Source organism: Rattus norvegicus, chromosome 18 (assembly GCF_036323735.1).
Source record: "Rattus norvegicus strain BN/NHsdMcwi chromosome 18, GRCr8, whole genome shotgun sequence".
Lineage (NCBI taxonomy): Eukaryota > Metazoa > Chordata > Mammalia > Rodentia > Muridae > Rattus > Rattus norvegicus.
Window position 1 is genome coordinate 24,154,718 of NC_086036.1, and position 26,020 is coordinate 24,180,737.

General features: G+C 47.0%; 2 protein-coding genes across 3 annotated transcripts in view; one reads left to right on the top strand and one right to left on the bottom strand.

Annotated features, from left to right (window-relative positions):
- LOC120098222 (uncharacterized) overlaps positions 1-26,020 on the bottom strand; it is a 702,255-nt gene that overhangs the window by 254,008 nt on the left and 422,227 nt on the right. The gene's annotated exons all lie outside the window — the stretch shown is intronic.
- Positions 3,114-26,020, top strand: part of Ercc3 (ERCC excision repair 3, TFIIH core complex helicase subunit) — a 30,713-nt gene continuing 7,806 nt past the window's right edge. Inside the window, exons 1-11 of the mRNA NM_001031644.1 lie at positions 3,114-3,179; positions 3,384-3,589; positions 5,914-6,150; positions 7,761-7,810; positions 8,362-8,497; positions 8,671-8,835; positions 9,439-9,643; positions 11,190-11,504; positions 16,945-17,129; positions 20,490-20,692; positions 24,628-24,724. Of these exons, the coding sequence (NP_001026814.1) occupies positions 3,152-3,179; positions 3,384-3,589; positions 5,914-6,150; positions 7,761-7,810; positions 8,362-8,497; positions 8,671-8,835; positions 9,439-9,643; positions 11,190-11,504; positions 16,945-17,129; positions 20,490-20,692; positions 24,628-24,724 (1,827 nt within the window). The 5' untranslated portion in view covers positions 3,114-3,151. The remainder of the gene's footprint in view (positions 3,180-3,383; positions 3,590-5,913; positions 6,151-7,760; positions 7,811-8,361; positions 8,498-8,670; positions 8,836-9,438; positions 9,644-11,189; positions 11,505-16,944; positions 17,130-20,489; positions 20,693-24,627; positions 24,725-26,020) is intronic.

Sequence of the window (26,020 nt, forward strand, 5' to 3'; positions counted from 1 at the left end):
AGGCTGACTAAGGTGGGGAAATGCACAGGGAGAGACAGCTTTATCCTCTGTGGTCTGAGAACAACTGACAGTAATCCTGGGTTTTGATAACTGACCCTGAAGTCAGTGCATAGAATCAAATTCTGAAAGCTACCTATCTGGTTCTGTGTGCTAGAGGCCAAGAACTCTGAAGTTTCGGGGATGGCTACCCATGCATCCCTCCAGCAGTATGATTAATACTCCTCTGTAGGCTTTGAAAGTATGAAGACAGGTCCTCCATCTGGATCTATGGCATCCATGTGCCTCTTCCACACTCTCAGTGAATGTAAGACAACACCCCTGCACCCATCTAGAACAAGTATGTAGGCCAGGAGGTTATGACCTGGGAAGTCTCCAGAGGGTGAGAAGGTGCCTAGCCTATACAATCCAAAGCTAGGCGTTGCCAGCAGCGGCACCTGAAGCACAAAGTGGAGGCACAGAGAAGGGAAGGGGCCGCTCGTAAACACTAGACACTTTTTCAGTACTGACTCAGTAGCCGTAAAAACCAAAGGAAAGCAAGTTCACAAATCTAGACAGCTGACTTTCACTCCCCTATGCTTGCTTGCTTTGTATGTATGTACAGCCACTGGTACAAGAGGGTAATGTCAGTTGTCTTAGCATTTCCATCCTTTATTTGGGTGTGAGTGCAAGTGTCTTTCATTTGCTCTCCACCTGTTTCTCATTTGAATCCAGAGTCCGTTAATACGGCTTGCTCCAGGTATCTTGTGGTTTTTGATTTTTTGTTAAGATTTATTTATGTAAGCTGAGTGTTTTGCTGCATGCACGTCTCCACCACAAGTGACTGGTGCCTGTAAAGGTCAGAAGAAAGCCTTGGATCCCATAGAACTGGATTTAGGGATGGCTATGAGCCGTCTTGTGGGTGCTGGGAAGCCAAGCAACCTCTTTTGGGAGAGCAAGAGGTGCTCGTAGCTGCTGAGCTATCACTGGCCCCCACCCCAGCCCTGGCTTTTACTCAGGTGTTTTTGGTTTTAAATTCTAATCTTTTCACCTTTGTGGTGTTTCCCACTGAGCCACATCCCTAGCCCCAACCTCACCTTACGTACTAGTCTTGCAACAGGATTTCTCTCTCTCTTTTTTTTTTTTTATATTGGCTTCCTCCATTCCCATTGTCTGCTTTTGAACTATAGTTGTGTGTTGTGCTTTCTTTCTTTTTTTTTTTTTTTATTAACTTGAGTATTTCTTATATACATTTCGAGTGTTATTCCCTTTCCCGGTTTCCGGGCAAACATCCCCCTCCCAGGATTTCTCTCTTAAGTCTAGAGCTCATGGATTAGACTGGCTGGCCAGTGAGTCCCAAGGATTCTCCTCTGTCCCTCAGTGCTGGAGTCACAGCTATGTAATTACCATGCCTGCCCAGCTTGTGTGCGTTCTGGGAATCCCAAAATCAAGTCTTCATGTTTGTGCAGCAAGTACTTTCACCTACTCAGTTAATATTCCCAGCTCTTAAAAAAATCCAATTTCATATTGCTTGTCTGCTCTTTTGGTTTTTTTTTTGTTTTTGTTTTTTCGGAGCTGGGGACCGAACCCAGGGCCTTGCGCTTCCTAGGCAAGCGCTCTACCACTGAGCTAAATCCCCAACCCGTGTCTGCTCTTTTGTTAACAGGAAGGATGTCGTCATAACATTTTCATACATATGGCATATTTATTATTTTCTTCCCTCCTGCCTCTTTCTGGTCCCCTTCTCTTGTCCTTCTAATTTCTTATCTAAGTTTTGCTGTTTAAATCATGCCACCTGTGACATTTTATTATGGAACAGCAAACAGATTTTGTAACATCTGATTTGCTCCAAATATGAACTTCGCCTAAGGTCCATCATTTTATGAGTCGCTGAAACCAAAAATCTTGGGTGTTACTCTTCCTCCCCACTTCCCATAGTAAACCAGTAGGCAAATCCTATTCACTTCGCTTTCAAAATAAACCCAGAATGAAACCATCTTCATTTCTTTTACTTAGACCTTGTCTAAGATCACTCTACTACTATTTTTTTTTTTTTTTTGAAAATGGGTTACATTCTTTGTTGCTTCCACTTTTCAGGGCTTACAGACATGCTCTACCTACCACACTTGGTTTATGTGGTGCTGCGGCTGGAACCTGGAACCTGCTAGATAGGAGGGGAAAATTGTTTTGCCAGCGCGCGCGCACACACACACACACACACACACACACACACACACATGCAGGCAGCTGACTGAACCCTTTCCTCTTTCCTTTGTCTTCTTTTAAAACAGGACAACAGTAGGGAGGGGCGTGGTGGTGCACACCTTTTAGCCTAGCGCTCCAGAAGCAGATGGATCTCGAGTTCTAAGTCAGCTATATTTACAGAACGAGTTCCAGAATAGCCAGGACTATACAGAGAAACCCTGTCTCGGAAAACAAACAAACAAACAAACAAACAAACAAACCCCACAACAAATCAAACATCTGGAAGCCTGTGAGGTCTGACCCTAGCCAATGGGGAAAAGATGTACTTGTTAGTCCCTTCGGGTTCTGGTACACTCTCTTCCAAAACGAATTGCCTTGCTAAATTACTCTTCATACATACCATCCTCGGTGAGACACCAAGATTGTTCTTTGGTTTCTGATATAGGCAAAAATTCTACCAAATAAGTCGCATCCCCAGCCAGGGCCACTCTTTTAGAATGACACTACCCATTTTATTTATGTCAGAACGACGAGTATTCCCCACCTCTCTCGTTCGGAATTTAATTTCCAGAAACCAGGTGTGGTGGAGCACGCCAGTAATCCCAGCTCACGGGAGCCCGGGAAGTTGGTACGACCTTAGCGATCTAAGCAGTGGCCTCAAAAAATAAACAAAAAACCCAAAACGGAGCGAAGGCAGGGCATGGTGAGTCTCAGTACTCGGGAGTTAGAGGCAAGCATATCTCTGAGTTCTTGCCCTGCCGGGTCTATATCGCAAATTTTACACTTTCTAGGCAGGAGCAGTTGCAGCCCGCTGTGTAGCTCCGCTCTTCCGGTCTAAGACTTCAGAGGCGGGACTTCCGACGGCCTGGGGCTATGTTTCCGGCATGTACCGGAAGTTCATACGAAAATTACTCCTGGGGATCAGACGCAGTGTAGTTAGTGTGCAGGCCTGCCTGGTCCTAGAGCTGTTATGGGTAAAAGAGATCGAGTGGACCGCGGTAAGGACTACTTGTAACTGTCATTGCCGTAGGGTTTTCTCCGGTCTGTTGGGTCCCGGAGATGGGGAACTTAGCCGGGCGGGAGGTGTTTGCGGGGTGCCAGGATGCAGGTGGTTTAGGAGTTCTCTTTCCAGAAGTTAACTTGTGAGGTGAAGAGGGAACCCCAGAATCCTGCGGGGCTCACTTCTGTGTCTTCTTTCGCAGACAAGAAGAAATCCAAGAAGAGGCAGTATGAAGAGGAAGAGGAAGACGAAGACGACGCTCCTGGGAACGAGTCTCAGGAAGCGGTGCCCTCAGCCGCTGGGAAACAGGTGGACGAATCCAGCACCAAAGTGGATGAATATGGAGCAAAGGACTACAGACAGCAGATGCCACTAAAGGGTGACCATACTTCTAGGCCCCTCTGGGTGGTAAGCATGACCGAAAAGTCTGGGTGGCAACTAAATCGTGGACATTCTTACATCTCCAAAATTCAAAAGTGAGAAATGCTGAAGCAGCTGGGAGAGACAGCTGGCATAGGTGCACAGTGGAATAGCTGGTGTGACCTGGTGTTCTCCATTTCACCCCAGCCCACCATATAATGGCCAATTTTATTTGCCTAGTAGCATTATGGGGCAACCAGATAACCCAGGAGATAAAGGCTCTTGCTGTCATGGTAGGAGGAGAGACCCGACTCTGGCAAGTTGTCCTCTGACTTTCACTTTAGAGCTATGACATGCATGCACTCCAGACATAAACATACAACACATGCAGTCAATCAGTAAGTAGCATTTATCTATTGTGTGTGTGGTATATGTGCACACCCTGTGCAGGTGTGCAGGGATTGATTACAGAGCCCAGAGACTTATGTGAGGATGCTCTTCTCAGTCACTCTTCACATATTTGCCTAGCGCCCTGGCCAGTGATGCCCCCCACCTTCTGCCCCAACATTATCAGCCTGCTGGCCCACCCACCTATCCTCAACCATCTCACCTCTGTAGTTCTAGGCATGCACTACCATTCCTGGTATTATACTTAAGTGCTGGAAATTGCAACTCAGGTCCTCATGTGTGCAAGCACTTCATACACTATGGTAGCTCCCCAACCACTAAATAGTTGTTTTAGATAACTATTTATGCTTTTAAGAAAGTATTTTTAGCAATTTGTATATATATATTATATAATACAATATATGTATTATATATTATATATACATATATATGTATTATAATATATAATATACAATATATGTGTTATATATTATATATACATATATGTGTGTGTGTGTGTATCTGTTTCCAGAGGAGGCCCGAAGAGGGTGTCAGATCCCCTAAAACTGGAATTACAGGCTATTATGAGTTAGCTGATGTGGGTGCTGGGAATGAAACCTGTGTTTTCTGCAGGAGCAGCCAGTGCTCTTCACCACTGATCCATCCTTTTAGCTCCTTTTCAAATTAATGGAAGATAGTATTTGGTAGCTAAGTTGGCTTGGCTTAAAATACATAATGTTCTATACTCAATTTGCGTTCCAGCCAAAAGGCAGCTTGAGAATAGTAAGTTGGGGAAGATTTCTATGTATGGAACGTTGAGAACCTTTTCTCCCTGCTCTTCTCTGTCTAACTATAGGAACAGGACCCCTCCATTGCCTGAAGGATTGATTGCAAGAATATTCTTAGCATTGGATAGCTTACACTTTTTGATAATGATATGAGAGTCTAGTGATGTAAGAGTAACCATTATTCACCCGATGTAATTGTTGTCTGGACTGCCTCTGTCTGCTAACCTAGGCCTAGTCCTGGAAACTTCTAGTCTCCATGCCTTCTAACCTAGGCCTAGAATGTTTTCCCACCTCTGAGACTTGAGGCTGAGTAAGCTCACCCTTTCTAGTTCTTCCTGAGCTCTGGCTGGCTGGTTCACCTCAGCTGTTCCGGCTCGGACTCTCTTCAAGCTGACTGCTTCAATCTGGCTTCTCTCTTGGTTTTTCCTGAATTGTTCTGCTTGACCTCATATATTAACTTTGAGAATCTGTCCTAATCTTTTGGCTCCTTCTCATTCTCTGGCTCATTCTGTCTTCACTGTGTCTAGTTTGTTCTCTCACTGTAATCTGCCTCTTTATAACTGTTCCAGTAAAACTGCCTCCTTCTCCCTCTCTGTGCTGCTCTGTCCCTCTCAACTCTACTGTCCTGCTTTTTCCACAAACACTGTTGTCTTCCTGTACTGGATTCATTCCTCCCTGTACTGTTGGTCTCTCTCTTAAGTAGCTTCCCTTTCCTCTCTGGTCTTTGAGAGTTGGGCATATCCTATCCCGTCAAATCTTTCTCAGAAGTTGTCAAAAAGGGTTGGGGATTTAGCTCAGTGGTAGAGCGCTTGACTAGCAAGCGCAAGGCCCTGGGTTTGGTCCTCAGCTCCGGACCAAAAAAAAAAAAAAAAAAAAAAAATTGTCACTTTTTCTGCCACTCAATTAGACATCACTTTAAAACATGGCTGCTTCCTTCAACAAACTAACTTTACCTTCTTTCTTTGGGATTAAAGGTGTGAACTAAAGGCATGTCTGTATTCCAGCAAGAGGGATTAGAGCTGTGTGCTGAGGCCTGAACCATAAAACTAGAAAAAGGTTTTTTCAGTAAATAACACAATTTCAGGTTCACTGTGCGATCAAAAATCTCAGGTTCACAGTGATCAAAACTCCTGCAGCATAGTGGTCTCTCCAGCTCATTGATATTTTTGCCTGTTATGTTCACTTGATGACTTCTAGGCTCCTGATGGCCACATTTTCTTGGAAGCCTTCTCTCCAGTTTACAAATATGCCCAAGACTTCCTGGTGGCAATTGCAGAGCCAGTGTGCCGGCCCACGCATGTACACGAATACAAGCTGACCGCCTACTCCCTCTATGCAGCTGTCAGTGTTGGGCTGCAGACCAGTGACATCACCGAGTACCTCAGAAAGCTCAGTAAGACTGGAGTTCCTGATGGAATCATCCAGTTTATTAAGGTGAGCTGCTGGCCATTCTAACTACTGCGATAACGTGGCAGGGTTCTACTCAGGTGCTTACTCTGTGCTGCCACTGAAAATGCCTGACTTGGATTTCCTTTGGTAGCAGAAAAGCTTCTTGCCTAGATGCTGTCGCCTTAGATCCAGCCATGGCTCTGGCTGAGCCCATGCTTTCTGTGAGTTACTCCTAGCCATGGGGTAGAAGTTCAGGGCTGTTCTGACTAGGGTTACTTGGGAAAATGTCTCTGAATGGATGGCACTGTAGACTGCATTTACATATCGAAATCCTAACCCCAGTGTACCTGAGTTTAGTAAGTATCATAAATATCTCCTAATCCAGAAGGTGCTTGTCTTTATTAGGAGTTATAATAGTTGTCCCTTCTTCATGGGACTATGTAGAGAGCAGGTGGCTCTGTACTGGCCAGGAGACCTTACCACAACCTGAATTAGCTAGTCCTGGTCCATTGATTCTGAGCGGTTAGAACTCTGGAACATAAATTTTTGTTGTGGAGTGTTTTTGGTGGTTGGCTGTTATAGGAAGTAAGCTCCATCTAAGGTAAATACTTACTGAAGATCCATGGTAAATTAAGTGTATTAGGGCCAGTCAAACCTTGAAATGTTGACGTGAAGAGGGTTCCATGGGGACAGCAGTTGAATATATGTGAGTATTATTCACAGAAGACAGGAGAGTAGTTTTTGTTATGGTTGGCTAATCCGCAAAAGACTCCAAATTAGATTTCACGTCTGGAAGCAGAAGAGTGTACCATTAGCATCCTCTCCCAGAGAAGCTTTGGAGTTCTGCAGAGTTCCTGTTCTTGTGATGCAGAAGGAGGTGCTGAAGAGAAAGAAAGCACCAGGGCCAGCCTTGGTCTGTACGATCTAAAGGATCGAAGTAGTGTTGGGGCAGTGCTGTGCTCTCTGAGGGGCAGTTCAAAATCTCAGGAGCAAGCTATGGCGAACATGCAAACTACCGGGTCCCTTCCAGCAGATTGGGGATTTATTCCTCATCTCCAAGAGGCTTACATTGTGCTGGCAAAGTGGCAGGTGCCTCTTACTCCCAGATGTCTATGGAAGAGGGTTGTAGTCCTAGGCTAGGCTGGTCAGTTTCTAACTTGTCTCAAAATTTAAAAATAGAGGTGTTGGTGGTTAGGGATGTAGCGTCATGGTCCTGAGTTCTCTTGCCAATACAGTGAAAAAAGGCTGAGATAGCTTTGGTTGTGGAAATGAGAACGTTGGTGTGAAGGCCTGAACCTTTATGATATTTGAACTTACCTCATATGGCAGGCACTGTGTAGCACTCATTGAGTGCCTGGTGACTTCTGGGAACTGTATTAGCTCTGGTGAAGCCAGATAAGCTTCCTGGTCAGGATGGGGGCTGTGGCCATGCAGGGGAAGTAAAATGAAAACCACAGAGGTTTTTAAACAGTGTTTTGTAAAAAAGCGAGGCATATGAATTAGGCAAAAGGATAAGTCCTAAAACATTGAGGTCGGTGGAAAGAAGCTCCCTTTAGGCAGATGTGGCTGTGCGTTAAGTTTTCCGAAAGTAAATTCAGCTTTTCCCTGGTTCTGAGCACTGACTACCTGCTTCTTGGTGTTGCCCCTGCCTGCAGCTGTGCACTGTCAGCTACGGAAAAGTCAAGCTGGTCCTGAAGCACAACAGGTGAGTACTGCCTTCTACATGCCAGCTAGGAGGGAGGCGGTAGCTAGGAGGGAGGTGGTGGGAGGGCCGGGCTCAGACCCTGCTTGGGACAGAGATGGAAAAGCGAGGGGGCCTGGGAAGGAAAAGGAGTCCTTCCAGCTGATAATCAAGAATTCTGGACGTTAACATTTGCAGTGATGGCTACCTGCATACAGCTTTTCCCTTTTTATACAGAGATGCTTTAAGGAGAATGTTAAAATCACAGCGATCACACTCAAGCTATAAGCATTCTGACCTTGAATTTAACTGTACTTTTTCCCAGCTGCAGACATAGTTTTAGGAGATTTCACGAGGAAGGTTATTTTCCCTCCTGCTGCTTACATGCCAATTTAACTTCAAAGGGGGGCTCTCCTCTGACCCTCAGCATGTTCTGTCTTTGCCTATAGCGCCTAGCTCTGATTTGACAGGGGCTGGGAAGAGTCACTGTGAGGCTATAACTTTCAGATCATCTCACTGAATGTTCCAGAAATGATGTGCTGGCCAGTAGGACTTCTTTTCTCTCCTGCTTGCAGGTACTTTGTTGAAAGTTCTCACCCTGATGTCATCCAGCATCTTCTTCAAGACCCAGTAATACGGGAATGTCGCTTGAGGAATGCCGAGGGAGAGGCTACTGAACTCATCACAGAGACGTTTACGAGCAAATCTGCTGTGCGTGAGCTCCTGGGTTTCCTGCGGGCTAGGAACTTAGGACCTCAGTTTTCCTTGAACCCAGCACTGACATTGGGGCTGCCTCTCTGCTCCTGCTCCCTTAGTGCTTGCATTCATGGTTGGTAACAAGGTGTGTGTTGTGTAGAGTGTGGACTCCTGCCTTTTTCTTACAGATTTCTAAGACTGTGGAAGGCAGTGGTGGGGCTTCTACTTCACAGGGGGTAGATGCGCAAGCCAAATCTGACATCCCCAAAGACCTGTTTGATTTTTATGAGCAAATGGACAAGGATGAGGAGGAGGAGGAAGAGACACAGACAGTCTCCTTTGAAGTTAAGCAGGTTAGTGACTGCTTCCTGGTTACCAGTCCAGCTTCGTCAGCATCCTCTACTCAGATAAAGGGATCCCTGCACGTTTCCAGTTTGGTTCTTACCAGTGTAAGCCATGACTTTTCCTGGGGCCTAGGAAGTTGCTCTCCATAGGATCTATTTTAGTTCAGATTAAAGCTCACTTTGAAGAGACCAGGGAGATGGGTCTGTTGGTAGAATAACTCGCCTAGTATCTGCAAGTCCCTGGGTTCATCCCTAGTACCAGGTAAACTGGGTGTGGTGGTATGCATCACAGCCCGAGAGGTTGAGGGCAGGAGCAGTCAGCAGTCGACGGCCATCCTCCACTACACAGAGAGTTTAAAATTGGCTTGGAATAGATGAGACTTGTCTCACAAAACCAAACCAAGAGAAAAACAACTAACCAAACAAGAAACTCATTTTGACTGTGTTACTAGTTTGTGTTGCTTTTCTGTGCTAACCTGGTTGTTAGAAATCGAGATCTGGAATTGTAAATATCCAGATAAACTCCAGGTTTTGATCCTGAGGCCGTTTGAATGTTGTCTTGGCCACTCTTTTGAGTCGAGATTATCCGACATCCTTCCTGCTGGCCCCTAGGAGATGATCGAGGAGCTCCAGAAGCGCTGCATCTGCCTAGAGTACCCGCTGTTGGCAGAGTATGACTTCCGGAATGACTCTCTGAACCCCGATATCAACATTGACCTGAAGCCCACAGCCGTGCTCAGGCCCTATCAGGAGAAGAGCCTGCGCAAGATGTTTGGCAATGGGCGAGCACGCTCAGGAGTCATTGTTCTTCCCTGTGGTAAGAGAGGCCTGAGCGAAGAGGCCGCCATCTAAGTCTGCTAGCTGCCTTCTACCCTGCTTGGTGTGTTTCTCTGAGTAACAACACATTGCCTAAAACGGCCGAGGTCACTTCCTCACTGATTGACTGATGTTATTGAAGTCCTGCTTTGTGCAGCTCCTGGTCTAGGCCGGTGGTCCTCAGTCGTCCTAATGCTGTGAACCATCAACACAGTTCCTAGTGTACTGACTCCCAGCCATAAACTTATTCTTTTTTTTTTTTTTTTTTTTTTTTTGAGCTGAGGGCCGAACCCAGGGCCTTGTGATTGCTAGGCAAGCGCTCTACCACTGAGCTAAATCCCCAACCCCATAAACTTACTCTTGTGGCTACTTTATAACTGTAATTTTAGTGTTGTTATGAATTGTAATATATATATATATATATATATATATATATATATATATCTGTTATTCAGGATGATCTTACGTGACCCCTGTGAAAGGGTCATTCAGTCCCTAAAGGGGTTGAGACCAAGGTTAAGAGCCACTGGTCTAGACCCTGTGGGTGTCAGAGCTCACCAGCCTGGGTAGAGAATGACTATAAATAGCTCTGCTAAGAAATCTGTGGAGTTTCTTCCTGACAATGGAGGTGTCAAAGAAAACTGGAACACAGTGTATGAGGGCAGCAGTGCTGCTGGCTGCTACTGGGAGTAGAGCCTAGATTCTTCCTTCATGACGTCAGCTGTGTCAAGTGTGAATTTGGAGGCTGCCGAGCCCTGAAATGTTGCTTGTTTCTAGACAGTCTGTAATGGGTTTGCAAGACTGAGGAAAGACAGTGCAGGTGTCACACACACACACACACACACACACACACACACACACACACACACACACACACACGGGCATGTACATGCATATACACTTGTGCACATCCCTCTGTCAGACTTCACAGTTCTAGGTGGTGTCAGACCTAGCTAGGTTCAAAGCCGGAGGCCATAGCATTCATGTGGAAACACCACCCCCCCGACAGTTGGCAGAGATGGCCTCTGCCTTAGTTCTCTTCATAAAGCTTCAAGGGTATGTCAGAGTCATTGTCGAGCAGTTTGATTATTGTCACCTTAGTCCTCAGTGGAAGGTGACACTCAACCGAGAAACTCCAGGAGTTTTATCTGCTCTGACTTTGCCAGCAGCACGCACTCTTCGTGCATTCCTGAGCCTTGAGTCTTGTTAGTGAGAAGCTGCCACTTGCCTAAAGGTGAGCTGAGCACACGTGACCACAAATGCTCCTCGTCCAGCCTTCTTTACAGCGATGGTAGCAGGAGTGTCTTTCTCATTGTTGGTTCTAACATTGCACCATTTTAAGTAAGATAGCTCTGAGAGGCTGCCGACGTGTCTGTTTCTGTTGATTCTCATATCCATGTGCCTGAAGCAGGAAGTGCTGTTCACGCTGGGTGTGAGGACCAGTGTGTGAACTCTGCCTGCATTCCGGTGCAGTTGAGCCATTCTGTGCAAGCCTAACCGTTGTTTCCGCCTGCTTTTGGGTAGCATGACCATCTGGTTGCTCGTAGGTGCTGGGAAGTCCCTGGTGGGCGTGACTGCCGCGTGTACTGTCAGAAAGCGCTGTCTGGTCCTGGGCAACTCGGCTGTGTCTGTGGAGCAGTGGAAAGCCCAGTTTAAGATGTGGTCAACCATCGATGACAGCCAGATCTGCCGCTTCACCTCAGATGCCAAGGACAAGCCCATTGGCTGCTCCATCGCCATTAGCACTTACTCTATGCTGGGCCACACCACCAAAAGGTCATGGGAAGCTGAGAGAGTCATGGAATGGCTCAAAACCCAGGAGTGGGGCCTCATGATCCTTGACGAGGTGCACACCATTCCAGGTAAGGAGGTAGAGGACGGCGGCGCTGTATAGATCAGAGCTGCCTTTTACCTGTTGGGGTGCCGGCGGCCTCTGTGTATTCCACCCACTGGCCAAGGCTTTGAAATAATCATTAAGTGTGGTGGGATGGAACTACAAGGTAGGCCTGCACTTGCAGTCACTGGCCTAGAGGACGATGCTTTCTTCCTTCCTACATCTTCTGATTGTTGGAACTTAACTCTTACCCCATTTTATTGTGCTGTGAAACTGAGCCGTGAGCACTGTGTAGCCCTAGACGAGATGTTGTGTTTTATTACATGAAGGCTGAAGTATGAGTTGTCGGCATCTAGGTTCCTCTTCTCCAATTGCAGGCATATCTTTTTTTTTTTTTAAACAACCTTACTGATATAATTTATCTGCCACGAAGGTCACCCATTCTAAGAGTACAGTCCAGCAGGCTTTAGTAAATTCCTAGAGCTGTACAGCCCTCACCATGGTCTAGTTTTAGAATGCCTCTTCCATTTCCGTTTGTGGTCAGTCCTTACCTCCCTCTGCATTTGACCCTGGGCTCACTCTCCAGATGTGCCCTTTCTGGGAGTTTTCATGTAAAGGAGGCAATACAGTATTTTCTTGTATCGGTCACCTTTCACTTTGCACAGCAGATTGTCTGTCCTAACAGCCGTCAGTGATAGGCTCTTTCTACTGATGCATAATGGTCTAAGCAAAGGGTTCTCTTTGGGTTCTGTTGGTGGTGGTATGTTGTTCTGATTTTTGATTTTGAGGGATGTGATTTTATTGTGCTGCCCGGGCTAGTATCAGACTCCTAAGCTGACATGGTCCCTCCATCCAGCCTTCTGAGTAACTGTGACTATTAGGTATGTGTCAACATGCCAAATTAGGCAGCTCGTCCTTGAGAAGAAAGACTAAGGACAATCTAAGGCAGAGATTCTTCGACTGTAGAGAGGTGAGTATTCAAAACACCGAGACTGGCCTTGCTGTTTGGGTCTTCTTGTATGAGAGTCTTCTAGAGTCTGTAGATGTCTGAGAATAGCTAGAGGTGTTACTGGGGGAGTTCATAGACTGTCAGGCAGAGATGGGATGTGGTCCTGTGCTGGGTCAGACAACTGAAGGCAGCCAAGTGTACACAGAGACGTTCTGAGAGAGCAGTCAAGACCGGCGCTGACGCAGGTGTCAGCATCTCGCAGACCTCAGGCACGGTGGAGAGAGATTTGACCTACACTCTTTAGTGTCTGAGTGAGGAGCCATCTGCAGGAAGCCAGAACCAGGTTACCCTGAGCTGGACTGCAGTAGAGGTCACTTAGCTGCTGAGGACTTTGTTAGCAATGGAAGGAGACCCAAGAGGAGGTTGGCCCAGGGAGAGCACAGTGAGAGGAGTCAACCTGATTGGACAGACTACAGAACTAGGGACAGGTTGGATGCGAGGTCAGAAAGAAACCTGATCAAGGATGATCAAGGTTTTGGTTTGAGTGAAGGAAGCACAGTAGGATTTTCTTTGAGTGGGGACAGCCCTGGAAACAGCATGTTTACAGGGGACAGTCAGGAGTCTGTAGTCATACTGGTTAGTGTTGTCAGATGAGTTCAGGCAATGGCCAGAACGTTAGGAAATGGGCAAATGAATAGACATTAGCAAGGATAGACACGTGCTACGTCCGCATTTGAAGGACGACGTCAAAGACATGGCTGTTAAAACACAAGATGCCACATTTACCCCATGCAGAGTGGCTAAGGTGGAATACTGGCATCACTCATGTAGAGGATGTTGTCGAACAGAGCAGGTTCCAGATTGACAAGTGGATGGTCTGTAGGACACACCGACATTCTCTGTAAAATCACAGCATGACTCGTTTGTCCCATTCCTGGCCACCTTAGGAGATGAAAACAGGTTTATTTAAAAATATCTATACACAAATGCTTTTTTAACTACTCTATTCATAATTTTCAAAATCGAGTGGTCACCTGGGGATGTTACGATAGGCGACAGTGGTGCATCTGTCCTGGAGCACAGCGTGGCAATGAAGAGGAACGAGCATACCAAAGCTTGAGTTTCAGAAGCATGCTGCTGAGAGAAGCATGGTGCTGAGAGAAGCATGCTGCTGAGAGAAGCATGCTGCTGAGAGAAGCATGGTGCTGAGAGAAGCATGCTGCTGAGAGAAGCATGCTGCTGAGAGAAGCAGGTTAGACTTAACTAGCATTCTCAAAAAGACGTCATGCTGGTGACTCGGCCAGCACTCAAGGACACGCTAAAGGACAGCATTAGGCAGTTTTGAGGGAGCATGGGTGTCAGGTCTGCCAGGATTGAAGCTGGAAGTGTGGGAAGTCACAGCGTGTAAGTGAATTTCAGATTGTTCTGTGGAGTTCCTTTGGAGGCCGTGAGAGGGCTGGGAAGGCCGAGGCATTCTTCCTGAGTGACGCTGTGGGTCACATGATGAGGAAAGAGCCCTTAGTGTGGTCTCTGCCCGGGTCCGGTTCGCCTGGGTCGGGTTCACAGCCTTCCTGGCTATAACACTGGTTTCCAGCCTCCGCTCTGGTTTGCGTGTGTTGCATAAGAGTTGGTATTTTGGAGGCGCTTCTGAGGAGTCATGGGTACCACCCACAGAAGGGACGGGTTCTGTTCTGGGATGGCAGTAGCTCCGTAAGAGCCAGTGGCCGTAAAGAGCAAGCCTGGCCTCCAGAGTCCATGGGGACTTTTCTGCTGTGTGCTGTCATCCGCTGGGAAGCTTTCGAAGGTCCACATGGGGAGGGTGTGGGGTGCGGGGGGTGGGGTACCTGATCTTGGACTTTAATGCGTATTTTGTTATGACAACAAGCCCCGGGAGCTGCTCTTAAGTAGAGGGACAGCAAAGTAGTAAACTGCCTGACATCTTAACACTTACGGCATTGGATCCAGGGCTGTGTTGCATCTTTGAGATCTCAAAAGGTAGGGACTGCTGTTTCCTTTTACCGGTCTTTTCAAAGGAACCCTGTTGGGCCATTTTATTAACACATCTGTGTTGTAATGAACTGAAGAGATAGCTCAGTCAGGGCAGTGTTGCCTAATACACATGGACCTCTGGGCTCCATCCCCAGCGTCAGAGAAGCAAGGCATAGTAGCTCATCCATAAGCCTGGAGTAAGGTGGGAGGATCAGGAGTTACAGGTCATCCTTGGCTACATAGAGGGTTCTAGTCCAGCCTGAGCTACGTGAGGCACACCCGCCCCCAATCTCAAAAACGAAATTGACATTATAGCACTCATGCATATTAACTCCTTCCTGTGTGGAAGGTGTGTGCTAGGTCTACTACTGTTTTAATGAGAATTTACTGAGCACCTCCTAAGTGCATGCACTGTGCTTGGTATTAGAGACACAGAGGTACGGTTGAGTCATCCTACCTGGACGTTAGACTTCGCTTTATGTAACAGTGATTTGAACTCTGCGCAGAGTGAGGACGTGACTCCATTTGTGTGAGGTTCAAGGAAAAGGCAGACTTTGTCAGAAGTCGGGTACTGCTCTCCTCGAGGAAGTGTGCTACCATTGACAGGGGTGATAGGAGACCTGGGATCTGAGGCATGTGTGACTGGAGCTGTCCTCTGCATAGCATTCCTCATTTATCTGGGACAGTTGTGGTGGCTGCCGGAAGTGGACTAAGGGAATGCAGAAGTAGCTGGAAGTTCAGACCAGGTCCTATTTGGTCCCTGATACCTGGTCTGCCTCCCATGCCCACAAAGTGTTGTTCTTGCCGCCTGGTCCTCCAACACTGCTCTTGCTGGGGAAGCCTGGAGTCCTTTGGTGTTGTTCGTCTGGGCCAGCAGTCTTTGCTCAGAGATAACCTTGACACTAATTTTTCACTTGCTTGTGCCTCCTTTTGTGTTTGGTATAGTTTTTGTTGAATTTGCAGATGTTGTAAGTTTTCAAAATTCTTAAGCATTAGTGTGTATGAAATTTAAAATTAGCCGTTTACTTGGAGTATGATCACCCTGTTATTCTATGGCTCTTGTGTTTGATTTGTCTTTTGGAATATTCTGGCCTTTTCATCTTCTGGTTGGGTTTCTTTTGGAGTACCGTTGTCCTCATCTTTAATTATAAGCATGACTCATGTGAGAGTGGGGAGTAGTGAAGATTGAAGCCAGCATTTCTTTCATGCATGTGAAGTGTATGCTCTTCCACGGAGCTTCACCTACAGCTCCATCAAACATTTTCCCCACATTTGGACAGACAGGCAAGCTGGGTTTTCTTGCGAAGTAAGTTAACAGCTCCCAGTCAGAGATCCAAAACCCTTGAAGGTTTTATATTTCCTTCCTTCCTGTCAGGGAGGGCATGTGCATGCCATGTCAAATGTGTGGAGGTTGCAGGGGTTGATTCTCTCCTATCACACGGATCCCGGACTGAATTCAGGTCATCAGGCTTGGCAGCATGTGTCTTTGTCTGCTGTGCCATCACACTAGTCCCCAACTCAAAGCACATTAACCTTCTAACATGTTACAGCCATGGAAACCTGTAAATTGGAGGACCAGAGTTCAAGTCCCGAGACCCCACATAAGCTGGCTTGTAGGGTGCCATCTGGAATCTTAGCACTCGTGTGGGAAGGTGAGGGGTGACCCTGCAAGCTGCTCATCTAGCCTGGCATGTGCAGCACCAAAGGACTCTGCCCCAAACAAGGTGAGGGCCGATGCCTGCAACTACGCATGCTGCAGCATGTGGGTGCCCACATTCACACACAAGCACAGAAGACACATTACATGCCCGAACAAGGGTTTTAAAAAGTCGTATTCCACTTATGTGTTTATTTGATGATCAGGAGTTATAACAATCAAAGCAAAGGAAGAAAATGAAAGATGGCTCTTGATGGAAGAAAGTGAGTCTCATCGGTGTTGCTGGCTGTTTTGTTTTGTTGACAGGATCTTACTCTATGGTCCTGGCTGTCCTGGAACTAACTGTCCAGAGCAGGCTTGCTTTGAACCCTTTCCTGCCTCTGCTTCCAGAGTGCTGAGATTAAAGGCCTGTACTATTGAACACCATGACTATTTAAGTGGTGACTTCAGGAGGGACAGGCAAGCAGGATGCTCTCTGATGGCGATGGTAGGAGGCAGAGCAAAGCTGGCTTCCTCTCTGCCCTCATCCCAGCTCCCCAGCTGTGTCCTGGGGACAGGCTCCAGCCTGAGTGACCTGTGTGGCTTGGAGTCAAGTCAAATTTGCTTTCAGTGTCTGGGCTCTTGACAGTGTTGGTAGGTGAATGCTGGCATTTGTGAGCTGGTAACTCCCTGAGGTCATTTGTCCTCTATTCTTCTTTCTGTCTTTTGAACAGGTCTAAAAGCCATGGTAAATATTCTTATCTGGAACCAGACTTCCACTCTCTAGTAGCCAGGCTACCCACAGGATACCACAGAGCAGTGCCGAGTTGCGAGCGGCATGGTTCCTTCTCAGTGTGGAAAGTGATGATGTAGCCGTTTCTTCTGTTCTTGCAGCCAAGATGTTCCGGCGAGTGCTGACCATTGTGCAGGCCCACTGTAAGCTTGGTTTGACTGCAACCCTCGTCCGGGAAGATGACAAAATTGTTGACTTAAATTTCTTGATCGGACCCAAGCTTTACGAAGCCAACTGGATGGAGCTGCAGAACAATGGGTACATCGCCAAAGTCCAGTGTGCTGAGGTATTGCACCCTGGGTGGTATGCCAAGTAAGGGCTCCTCCCAGGGGAACGGAAGGAACCTTCCGATAAACTCCTCCTGGGCAGGCAAGCAGGTCAGGACCCATGAATAAGCATGGCGTACTGTAGTCCCCGTCTCTCAAGGTGAGCCACACTTGATAGGGGAGTGCACGGGAATCCCTGTCTCTGTCACATGGTTACGTGCAAGCGGGTACAGACCATGCCTTTGCACAGTTGGCTGCCTGCTGCCCACCTTCACTCTATAGGATTGCGGCCGCTGCCGCCGCAGCCTCTGAGGGCAACCACTAAGGCTAATCCCAGTGCCACAGTCCCTGAAGAAATTGGTCCTTCTGGTTTTGTTTCTGGGAACACACTTTTCCAATACTGTTTTTTAGTGAATACTTGGACAGGTATGTGTTAAAATCCAGAGTCAAAGATGAGTCTCTGAGGGAATGACAAAGCTATCCATCTTAGCACTTTTAAGTGACTGCTGCTCAAGAGCCGGAGCAGGGTGGCCTCTGGGAAATAGACTTCTGATTGAGGTGAGTTTGAGAAACTGTAGTGACTGTTAGCACCATCTGCAACCCAGTGTTGCTGCTCATTGCCTGACAGCGTGGCCCTCCTTTCCCATCTGCCCAGTAGGACAGTCACTGGTGTGGAACTTGCCTTATACCTGTCAGTCACCCTACCCTCTGAGCCATCCTGCCAGCCCTGCAGAATTTTCTTGATCATGAATGTAGCCGTAGTTCATCCTCTTGAATTATCCAAAGATTCCTTTGAATCTTTCATACCATGTTCTCAGTTTGATACAGAGCAATAGAAAACCCTTTTAATATTGAATGATATTATTTTATTTATATTATAATAATTAGGATATTTAACCTTAAAGTGTTTTTGTAAGGCTTTTGTTACTTGTTTAGTGATAAAGCTCTTGCCTAGCATGTGCAAGAGAGACTCTGGGTTCATCTCCTGCACACACACAAACAAATTAACAGACACATTTATTACAATATAATTTGTGGGTGAGGATTGGGGTTCAGAGAACAGGGAGGAATGAGAGCCCTTAGCACCAGGATGCTGCCTAGTAACACAGATGCTGCCTGGGAACATAGGTGCCGCATGCATAGGGATGTAGACACTGCATGCATGAGAACATAGGTACTGCATGCATGGGGATGTATATGCTGCATGCATGGGAACATAGGTGTTGCATTCATGAGGACATAGAAGCTGCATGCATGGGAACATAGGTACTGCATGCATGGGGACATATATGCTGCATGCATGGGAATATAGGTGCTGCATGCATGGGGACATAGATGCTGCATGCATGGGGACATAGATGCTGCATGCATGGGGACATAGGTGCTGCATGCATGGGGACATAGGTGCTGCATGCATAGGGACATAGGTGCTGCATGCATGGGGACGTAGGTGCTACATGCATGGGGACGTAGGTGCTACATGCATGGGGACGTAGGTACTGCATGCATGGGGACATAGGTGCTGCGTGCATGGGGACATAGGTGCTGCATGCATGGGGACATAGGTGCTGCATGCATGGGGACATAGGTGCGGCATGCATGGGGACGTAGGTGCTGCATGCATGGGGACGTAGGTGCTGCATGCATGGGGAAGTAGGTGTTGCATGCATGGGGAAGTAGGTGCTGCATGCATGGGGACGTAGTAGCAGAGGGCTTTGCACTTCGCAGAGAGTCCAATGTGCTACTAGCCCTCCAAGAAGAGGAGTAAAGGAGCAGTACTGATGGTGTGGGTGTGGTCTAAGTGGAGGGTTGCCGGTTTCTTAAACTAGCAGCTTGATGAAAAGAATGACCTGGATAGGAGGACTGCACTAAAACCACTGTTATGTTAGTTTCCATCCAATATATCAAGTATTAAGTTTTCTTTTAAACTATTTGGTTAGTACGGGTGGTTGTCTGCATGTGTGTCTGTATAGCACATGCATGAGTGCCGTTGGAGGCCAAAAGAGGACATTGGATTCCCCAGGACTGAAGTTAGACAATTGTTAGCTGCCGTGTGAGTGCTGGAAATCCAATTGAGGTGCTCTGGAAGAGCAGTAAGTGGTCTTAACTGCTGAGCCATCTCTCCAGACAATTTTATTTATTTATTTATTTATTTATTTATTTATTTATTTATTTATTTGGTTCTTTTTTTCGGAGCTGGGGACCGAACCCAGGGCCTTGCGCTTCCTAGGTAAGCGCTCTACCACTGAGCTAAATCCCCAGCCCCAATTTTATTTTTAATTAAAATATAATTACATCACTCTTTCCCTCTTCTCCCTCCGACCCTTCTAATCCCTCCCCTCCCTGCTTCTCCCTCTAATTTATGACTCTTTTTGAGTTTTTGTTGTACAATTCTGGACATTAACCCTCTGTCATATATAGCTTTCAAAAATTCTCTCCCACTTGCAGGCTTCCTCTTCACTCAACTGAGTATTCTTAGCTGCGCAGAAGCTCTTTAGTTCTCTGCAGTCCACTTGTCAGTTGCTGGACCTGCGTTCTAGGCAAATGGAATCCCGTTCAGGAAGTCCTTTCCTCTGCTGCTGTCCTGTGGTGTTTCATTACTTGGGCTATCTGGGGTCTTTTCTGGTTCTATTTGAAAGAAACATGGGATATCTTTTTTCTGAAGAAAAGTTGTGGGGATTTTAATTGGGATCACATTGAATCTGTTTATGGCTTTTGATAGAAATGGCCATTTTAAAAATATTAGTTCTCCCAGCTCATGAGCATGGGATGGTCTTTCCGTTTTCCTGTCTTCCTCAGCCTCATCCTCCAGTGATTTAAAGCTCTCATTGTGTAGGTCTTCACCCCCCTGGTTAGGTTTATTCCTAGGGACTTCGTTTTCTTTGGCGCTGTGGTGAATGGGTGTGTGTCTGCCCCTGTTCTCTTTCTCTGTATGCTGGTGGTGTGGGAGAGCTGTTGGTTCCTGCAGGTTGATTCTGTCTCCCGCCACTTTGCTGAAGTTGTTGGTGGTTCATTGACGTTTTCTGGTAGAATTTTGGGATCCCTTACATGTAATAAGGACAGTTTGTCTTCTTTTCCTAGTAGGAAATTTGTGTTTCTTTAAGTTCCTTCTTTTGCCTTATTCCTGTGTGCACCTGTGAAGGGTCAGGACAACCCCTGGGAATTGTTTTTCTTTTACTACCTTGTGGAGTCCAAGGATCAAACTCGGGTCACTAGGGCTCTTACAGACATAAGCACCTCTGCCTTGTGAGCCATTCCAAGGTACTTGAATTTTATTTTTTCCTAAGCTAATTCTGCTAAACGAAAGAGAATCCAAAGTCCCTAACGGTGGGATGATTTGTTTATAAAATGACCTGTTCCCTGTTCTTACTGTATCTCAGGTCTGGTGCCCGATGTCTCCTGAGTTCTACCGAGAGTATGTGGCAATCAAAACAAAGAAACGCATCCTGTTGTACACCATGAATCCCAACAAATTCAGAGCCTGCCAGTTTCTGATCAAGTTTCATGAAAGGAGGAATGACAAGATTATTGTCTTTGCTGACAATGTGTTTGCCTTGAAGGAATATGCTATTCGGCTGAACAAGTACGTGGTCTTCCTGATCTCTTCCCATCAGAGCCTGTCTCTGCGCAGTCTCAAAAACTCTGCGGGATCTGATGGTCTATGTTCCCTGCCCTCGTCCCAGTAACTTGTGAGGCAGAGAAACAGGGTCAGAGGCTAGAAGATGTAGAAAAGAGGAGCCTGGCCACCCTGAACTGGACTCCAAGGCCACTCAGTCAGTTTCAGGCTAAGTGAGGACAGGGGTGGAGTTGAGGCCAGACCGTGTGGTCTGGGGAAGGGGGTGGAGGCGGAGGTAGAGGCTGAGAGACCAGAGTCAGGTGTACTTGCTCTTCTCATCACTGTGGCCAAGTGTCTGACAGAATCAGCTCAGGGAAGGCAGGGTTGGTTGGTGTTATGTTTCAGAGATGTAGTCTGTTGTGACGGTGAGTAGTGTCCTGCCCCTGTTTGCCTACCTGGTTCCCTGGAACAAGCCACTTTCAACCCATTTTTGTTTACTTTTTACTCTTTAGCTGGTAGCTTTTGTGAGAGGTTTTGGATTGTCACTGTAGAAAGCCTATTTATTTTAAACCTCCTACTGTGGGAGCTGAGGTCAGCTTTCTCACTTAGCACCCACCACTCCTCCTCCCGTGCTAACAGTCCGAGCTGCGTGTTAAGCAAAGTCAGTGTTACGTGGTTCTGACAGTGCCATTGTTGTCCAGACAGTTTTATAGAATACTATGATTACATTTTCTTTTATGAATATATTTTGTTTTTCCTGGAAACCTTCCTTGCTTTGGTTTTCTGTATATTAATTCTTCTCCAGACTCCTTTTTTGTAAGCATTGATTCCCTCTCAGTGGCATCATGGGAACTCCCAGTTCTTTTCCTGTTGGACTCAGACCCATGATTCTCTGGTTCTCCTCTGGCCTAACTAGGGTCACAGAGTCCCTGCTGCCATCACGGAACTGTCTGTGGACACTGTCTTATAAATCTCCATGGCCAGTTCCTTACACTGGAGCCTCTGTTGTCCAGTCTCAAATTCCGTTTGTTGTGACACATGACCTGGCAGGTTTGATTCTCCATTTCCCCTGTTACCTGTCTCCCTCTGGAACCTGCCTTCCTTCTCCAGTTCCCCTCTCTTATCCCCATCCCCTTCTTCCCAACATGCTTCATTTTCTTGTGTTTGAAGTAAGGGACTCTGGGCCTGGCTTCATTCTCAGCTTCTGACGGAAGCCCTGGTAAATGGCAGGGAGTCTCCAGTGTCTTCTTCTTCCCACCTTCATAGCGAGGGAGAGCGCTTCACTGTAGTGCCGTGCAGGAGAGTGATGGGCTGTATGGCAGCAGGAGTGAGCGGAGGGAACAGTGGAGTCTGACAGATCACATTCCCAGCTGTGTGACCTCAGGAAGGGGATTTGCTACTCTGAACCTCTCTTGCCTCTTGGTCACATTAACAGAGAGTGCTTGTGCCTGGTGTCTTTTGTGCTCTCCAAATGGTAGATTCTTGTCATGGAAGGTTGGCACCCTTCTGTTCCATTTCCTGTGTGGGAGAAGCCTCAGAGTCCAGGGGCCTGCAGCTGTCTGAGCAGCTTTCCAGACGACAGAGGAATTACCAGAGGAGCTCCTAAAGCGTGTTCCAATGAGCATGGCTTCCCAGCCGTTTTCCCAGCATGCTGTGTGGAAAATGATAGGGGTCTTACAGGGTCCTGACTTCCTGGTGCCCAGGACAGGCAACTGTCATCTGGGCTGACCCAAGGCCACCTGTCTGAATGTGCAGCTGTCGCAGCCTCCCCAGAGATGAGACACTTGATTGCAGGCATCTAAGGGGCATACTACATGGCAGTGCTGCATGGAACAGAAGCAGCAGCAGGCTGTGGCCTGGGCCTTGGATGCTACTCAGGGATCCTGATCTTCAGTTGTGGGGTGCGGACTGGGAACCTGCAGTACTGCCACTAAGAAGCCACAGAAACAGGCCACTAGTGTTCTCAGACAGAAAGCAAGGGAATGGCCCCCATCTACATGGGACAGTGGGCAGCAAGGTTATCAGATAGCCTTTGTCCTCTGGTGGAAAGCTGAAAACAAAAGAGGATGTTGAGCAAGAGTAGAGGGAGGGTGCTGAGAAGCACGAGGCTGGTTCCTCTTTTCTGCTCGCCTCTTAAGAAGGGACGCCTGCACGTGCCACTGTCAGCGGCTGTCAGCCTGTGCTTAGGATGCTGCAGTGTTCTTGGGTGCTCTCACTGTGAAGTCAAGGATTCTGCTTGCTTGGATTCTGCCCAGAGCCACAGGCACTGAAGCAGGAAAAGCAAAGCTGAGAAGCAGTAAGTGCCAGACTCATGGTGCTCATGAGTAATTGTGGTACCAAGACGACAGGCAGGGGAGTCGGAGTGGGAGGCCAGCCTGGCCACACTGTAATTTCCAGGCCAGCATGTGGTACCTATGAAGCCCTATCTTTTTTTTTTTTTTTTTGGTTCTTTTTTTCGGAGCTGGGGATTGAACCCAGGGCCTTGCGCTTCCTAGGTAAGCGCTCTACCACTGAGCTAAATCCCCAGCCCCATGAAGCCCTATCTTAAAACAAACAAAACAACCAAACTGACCAGAAAAGTCCCAGAAGACACAAAAGAAGGAATTGTGAAGAGAGGTGAGCCTGGGCCCAGCCTCAGAGAAGGATCAGATCCCTCAGGAATCACAGGGCTGGGGGGTTGGTGAGGGGAAGCGTCTGTAGCGTTCGGTGCTGTGGCTCTTCTGATAGTCTGACATAGAAGTGCTTTCTCGGTGCTTTGGCAACCGGACACTTAGGGCAGAAGGCCAGACTGCAGTAGCCCTGGCATGTGAGAGGAAGGTGAAGAGGACAGACAGACAGACTCATTTAATCAGTGTGCTTTGGCGACAGAACAGGGTCCACTGGGGCCAGCAGGTATGCGTAATTAAGCTGTTCTGGCCCAGGTCTGCTCCACCGTCCTTCTAATAGTTTGGGGTATTTTATACGGTGGGCTGATAAGTTGTCAGTGACTGACCAGCTGTAGGATGTATCTAGTCTTCGTGTTGTAGGGAACTGTGTCCTCATATGGTGTGAGGGGCTGTTTGTCTTGCTCAAGGCTTTGCTTCCTTGCATCCAAGGTGACTGGGTATAGGACAGAAACACTTGGTGCCTTCATCCTTTTGGTGGTGGTGGTTTGGTTTGGTTTTCTTTTTTGAGGGTTTTTTATTTATAGAAAATAGGTTCTTCTCTCATGTAGTATATCTTGATTACAGTTTCACCTCCCTCTGCTGCTCCCAGTCCCTCCCTGTCTCCCTTCCTCTCCAGATCCACTCTCTCTGTCTGTCATTAGAGAAGAACAGGCTTCTGAGAGGCTATAATCAGGCATGGCTATAAAATATAATAAGATGACAAAACCATTACATCAAGGCTGGACAAGTGTGTCTTCATCGTCAGCTAGGGATGAGACAGGTCAGGTGGCAGACATCCTAAGTGACTGTCATGTAGTCTTAGTTACTTTTCTATTGCTGTGATAGGATGCTGAGTGTCCAGTTTGGGCTGATGGATTCAGAGAGTTGGCATTCATGATGGGGGAGCAAAGGCATGGCAGTAGGAACAGCCGAGAGTTCACATCTTGATCCTCAAGTAGGAGGCGGGGGAAAGAGGGAGGGAGGGAGGGAGAGAACCAGTGAAGTGAGAAGGAGAACAAGCACTGGGAATAATAGTCTTCTGAAGCTCAGAGCCTGCCCTTAGTGACACACCTCCCTGACAAGGGCACATTTCCCAAGTCTTCTCAAACAATTTCACCAACCGGGGACCAAGTATTCAAACCTGTATACCTATGGGGACATTTTCATTCAAAGCAGAGTCAAGCAGGAGTCATCCTTAAGGAAAGGACACAGACACAAACCCCCAGCAAAGATACCAAACTTGCACCCTGCAAAAGCAGTTTCTAATTGCCCATGTGTGATTCTTTGTTGTTTCTAAAACTTCCTGCTCTTCTCTAGACCTTACATCTATGGGCCCACGTCCCAGGGAGAAAGGATGCAGATTCTCCAGAACTTCAAACACAACCCCAAAATCAACACCATCTTCATCTCTAAGGTACGTGGTGCAGGCTGGTGGAGCAGAGCCTCACTCTCCGGGGGCCTGAGAGGTGCTCCTAAGTTCTGGGTTGGTGGCTCATGTATGCCGAAGGCCTTTCCATGTACTTACTTTCCTGGTCTGGGGCTAGGGTTAAGGAGTGGCAGTCCTGGGTCCTGTGAGAGATAACTTAGGGTACCCATGCCTTGCAGATTCACTGTAAGGGCTTTTGCTTCTCAGGTTTGTCCCACTGTTCCCTGCAATATAGGGATTTAGATTTTATTTCCTTTACAGAAGACACTGCATGTGTTTTCTGCTCTGGCAAAAGCAGGTGTTGGATGAGGCTTCCTTTTGGAGCTGGAGATGCTGGGCATTTGGGAAATTTATGTCTTGGACCTGATGTCCTTGATGGTGTGCGACCAGTGCCACAATGGCCTTGGGTAGGCCCAGCTTGAGCCTGGCATCATTGCTACCAGTAAAGTCTTTTTTAGATGTGGGTGCCCTTGTATTTAAGGTGCCCTTGTATTTAAGGTGTAGATGCTCAGAATTGAGACTTCCTCTTGGTTGGCTTTTCCTTTGATGGGTATGAAGTATCCTCCCTGTCTCTTTTCATTACCTTTGGTTGAAAGTATATCTTATTGGATATTAGAATGGCTACTCCAGCTTGTTTCTTGGGACCGTTTGTTTGGAAAACCTTTTTTCCAACCCTTTACTCTGAGGTGGTGTCTGTCTTTGTTGCTGAGCTGTGTTTCTTATATTCAGCAGAATGATGGATCCTGTTTATGCACCCAGTCTGTTAGCCTGGGTCTTTTTATTGGGGGATTGGGTCCATTGAGGTTGAGAGATACTAATGACCAATGATTGTTAATTCATGTTATTTCATTGTTGATGGTGGTACTGTGTGTGTGTGTGTGTGTGTGTGTGTGTGTGTGTGTGTGTGTGTGATTCTCTTCTTTTGGGTTTGTTGTAAGATAATTAATTATGTTTTATTGTGTGTAGTTACCCTCCTTGTGTTGGGATTTTCCTTCAAGTATCCTGTGTAAGGCTGGATTAGTAGGAAAATATTGTTTACATTTGGTTTTGTCATGGTTGTACATTTGTAGCCACCTCTTTAAGTTAGGGAAGTTTTCTTCTATGATTTCATTGAAGATGCTCTCCGGCCTTTTGAACTAGGAATCTTCATCCTCTTCTAATCTTACTATTCTTAGGTTTGGCCTCTTCATTGTGTCCTAAATTTCCTGGGTATTTTGGGTTAGGAACTTTTTACACTTTACATTCTCTTTGACTGATGTATCAGTTTCTTCTATGATATCTTCT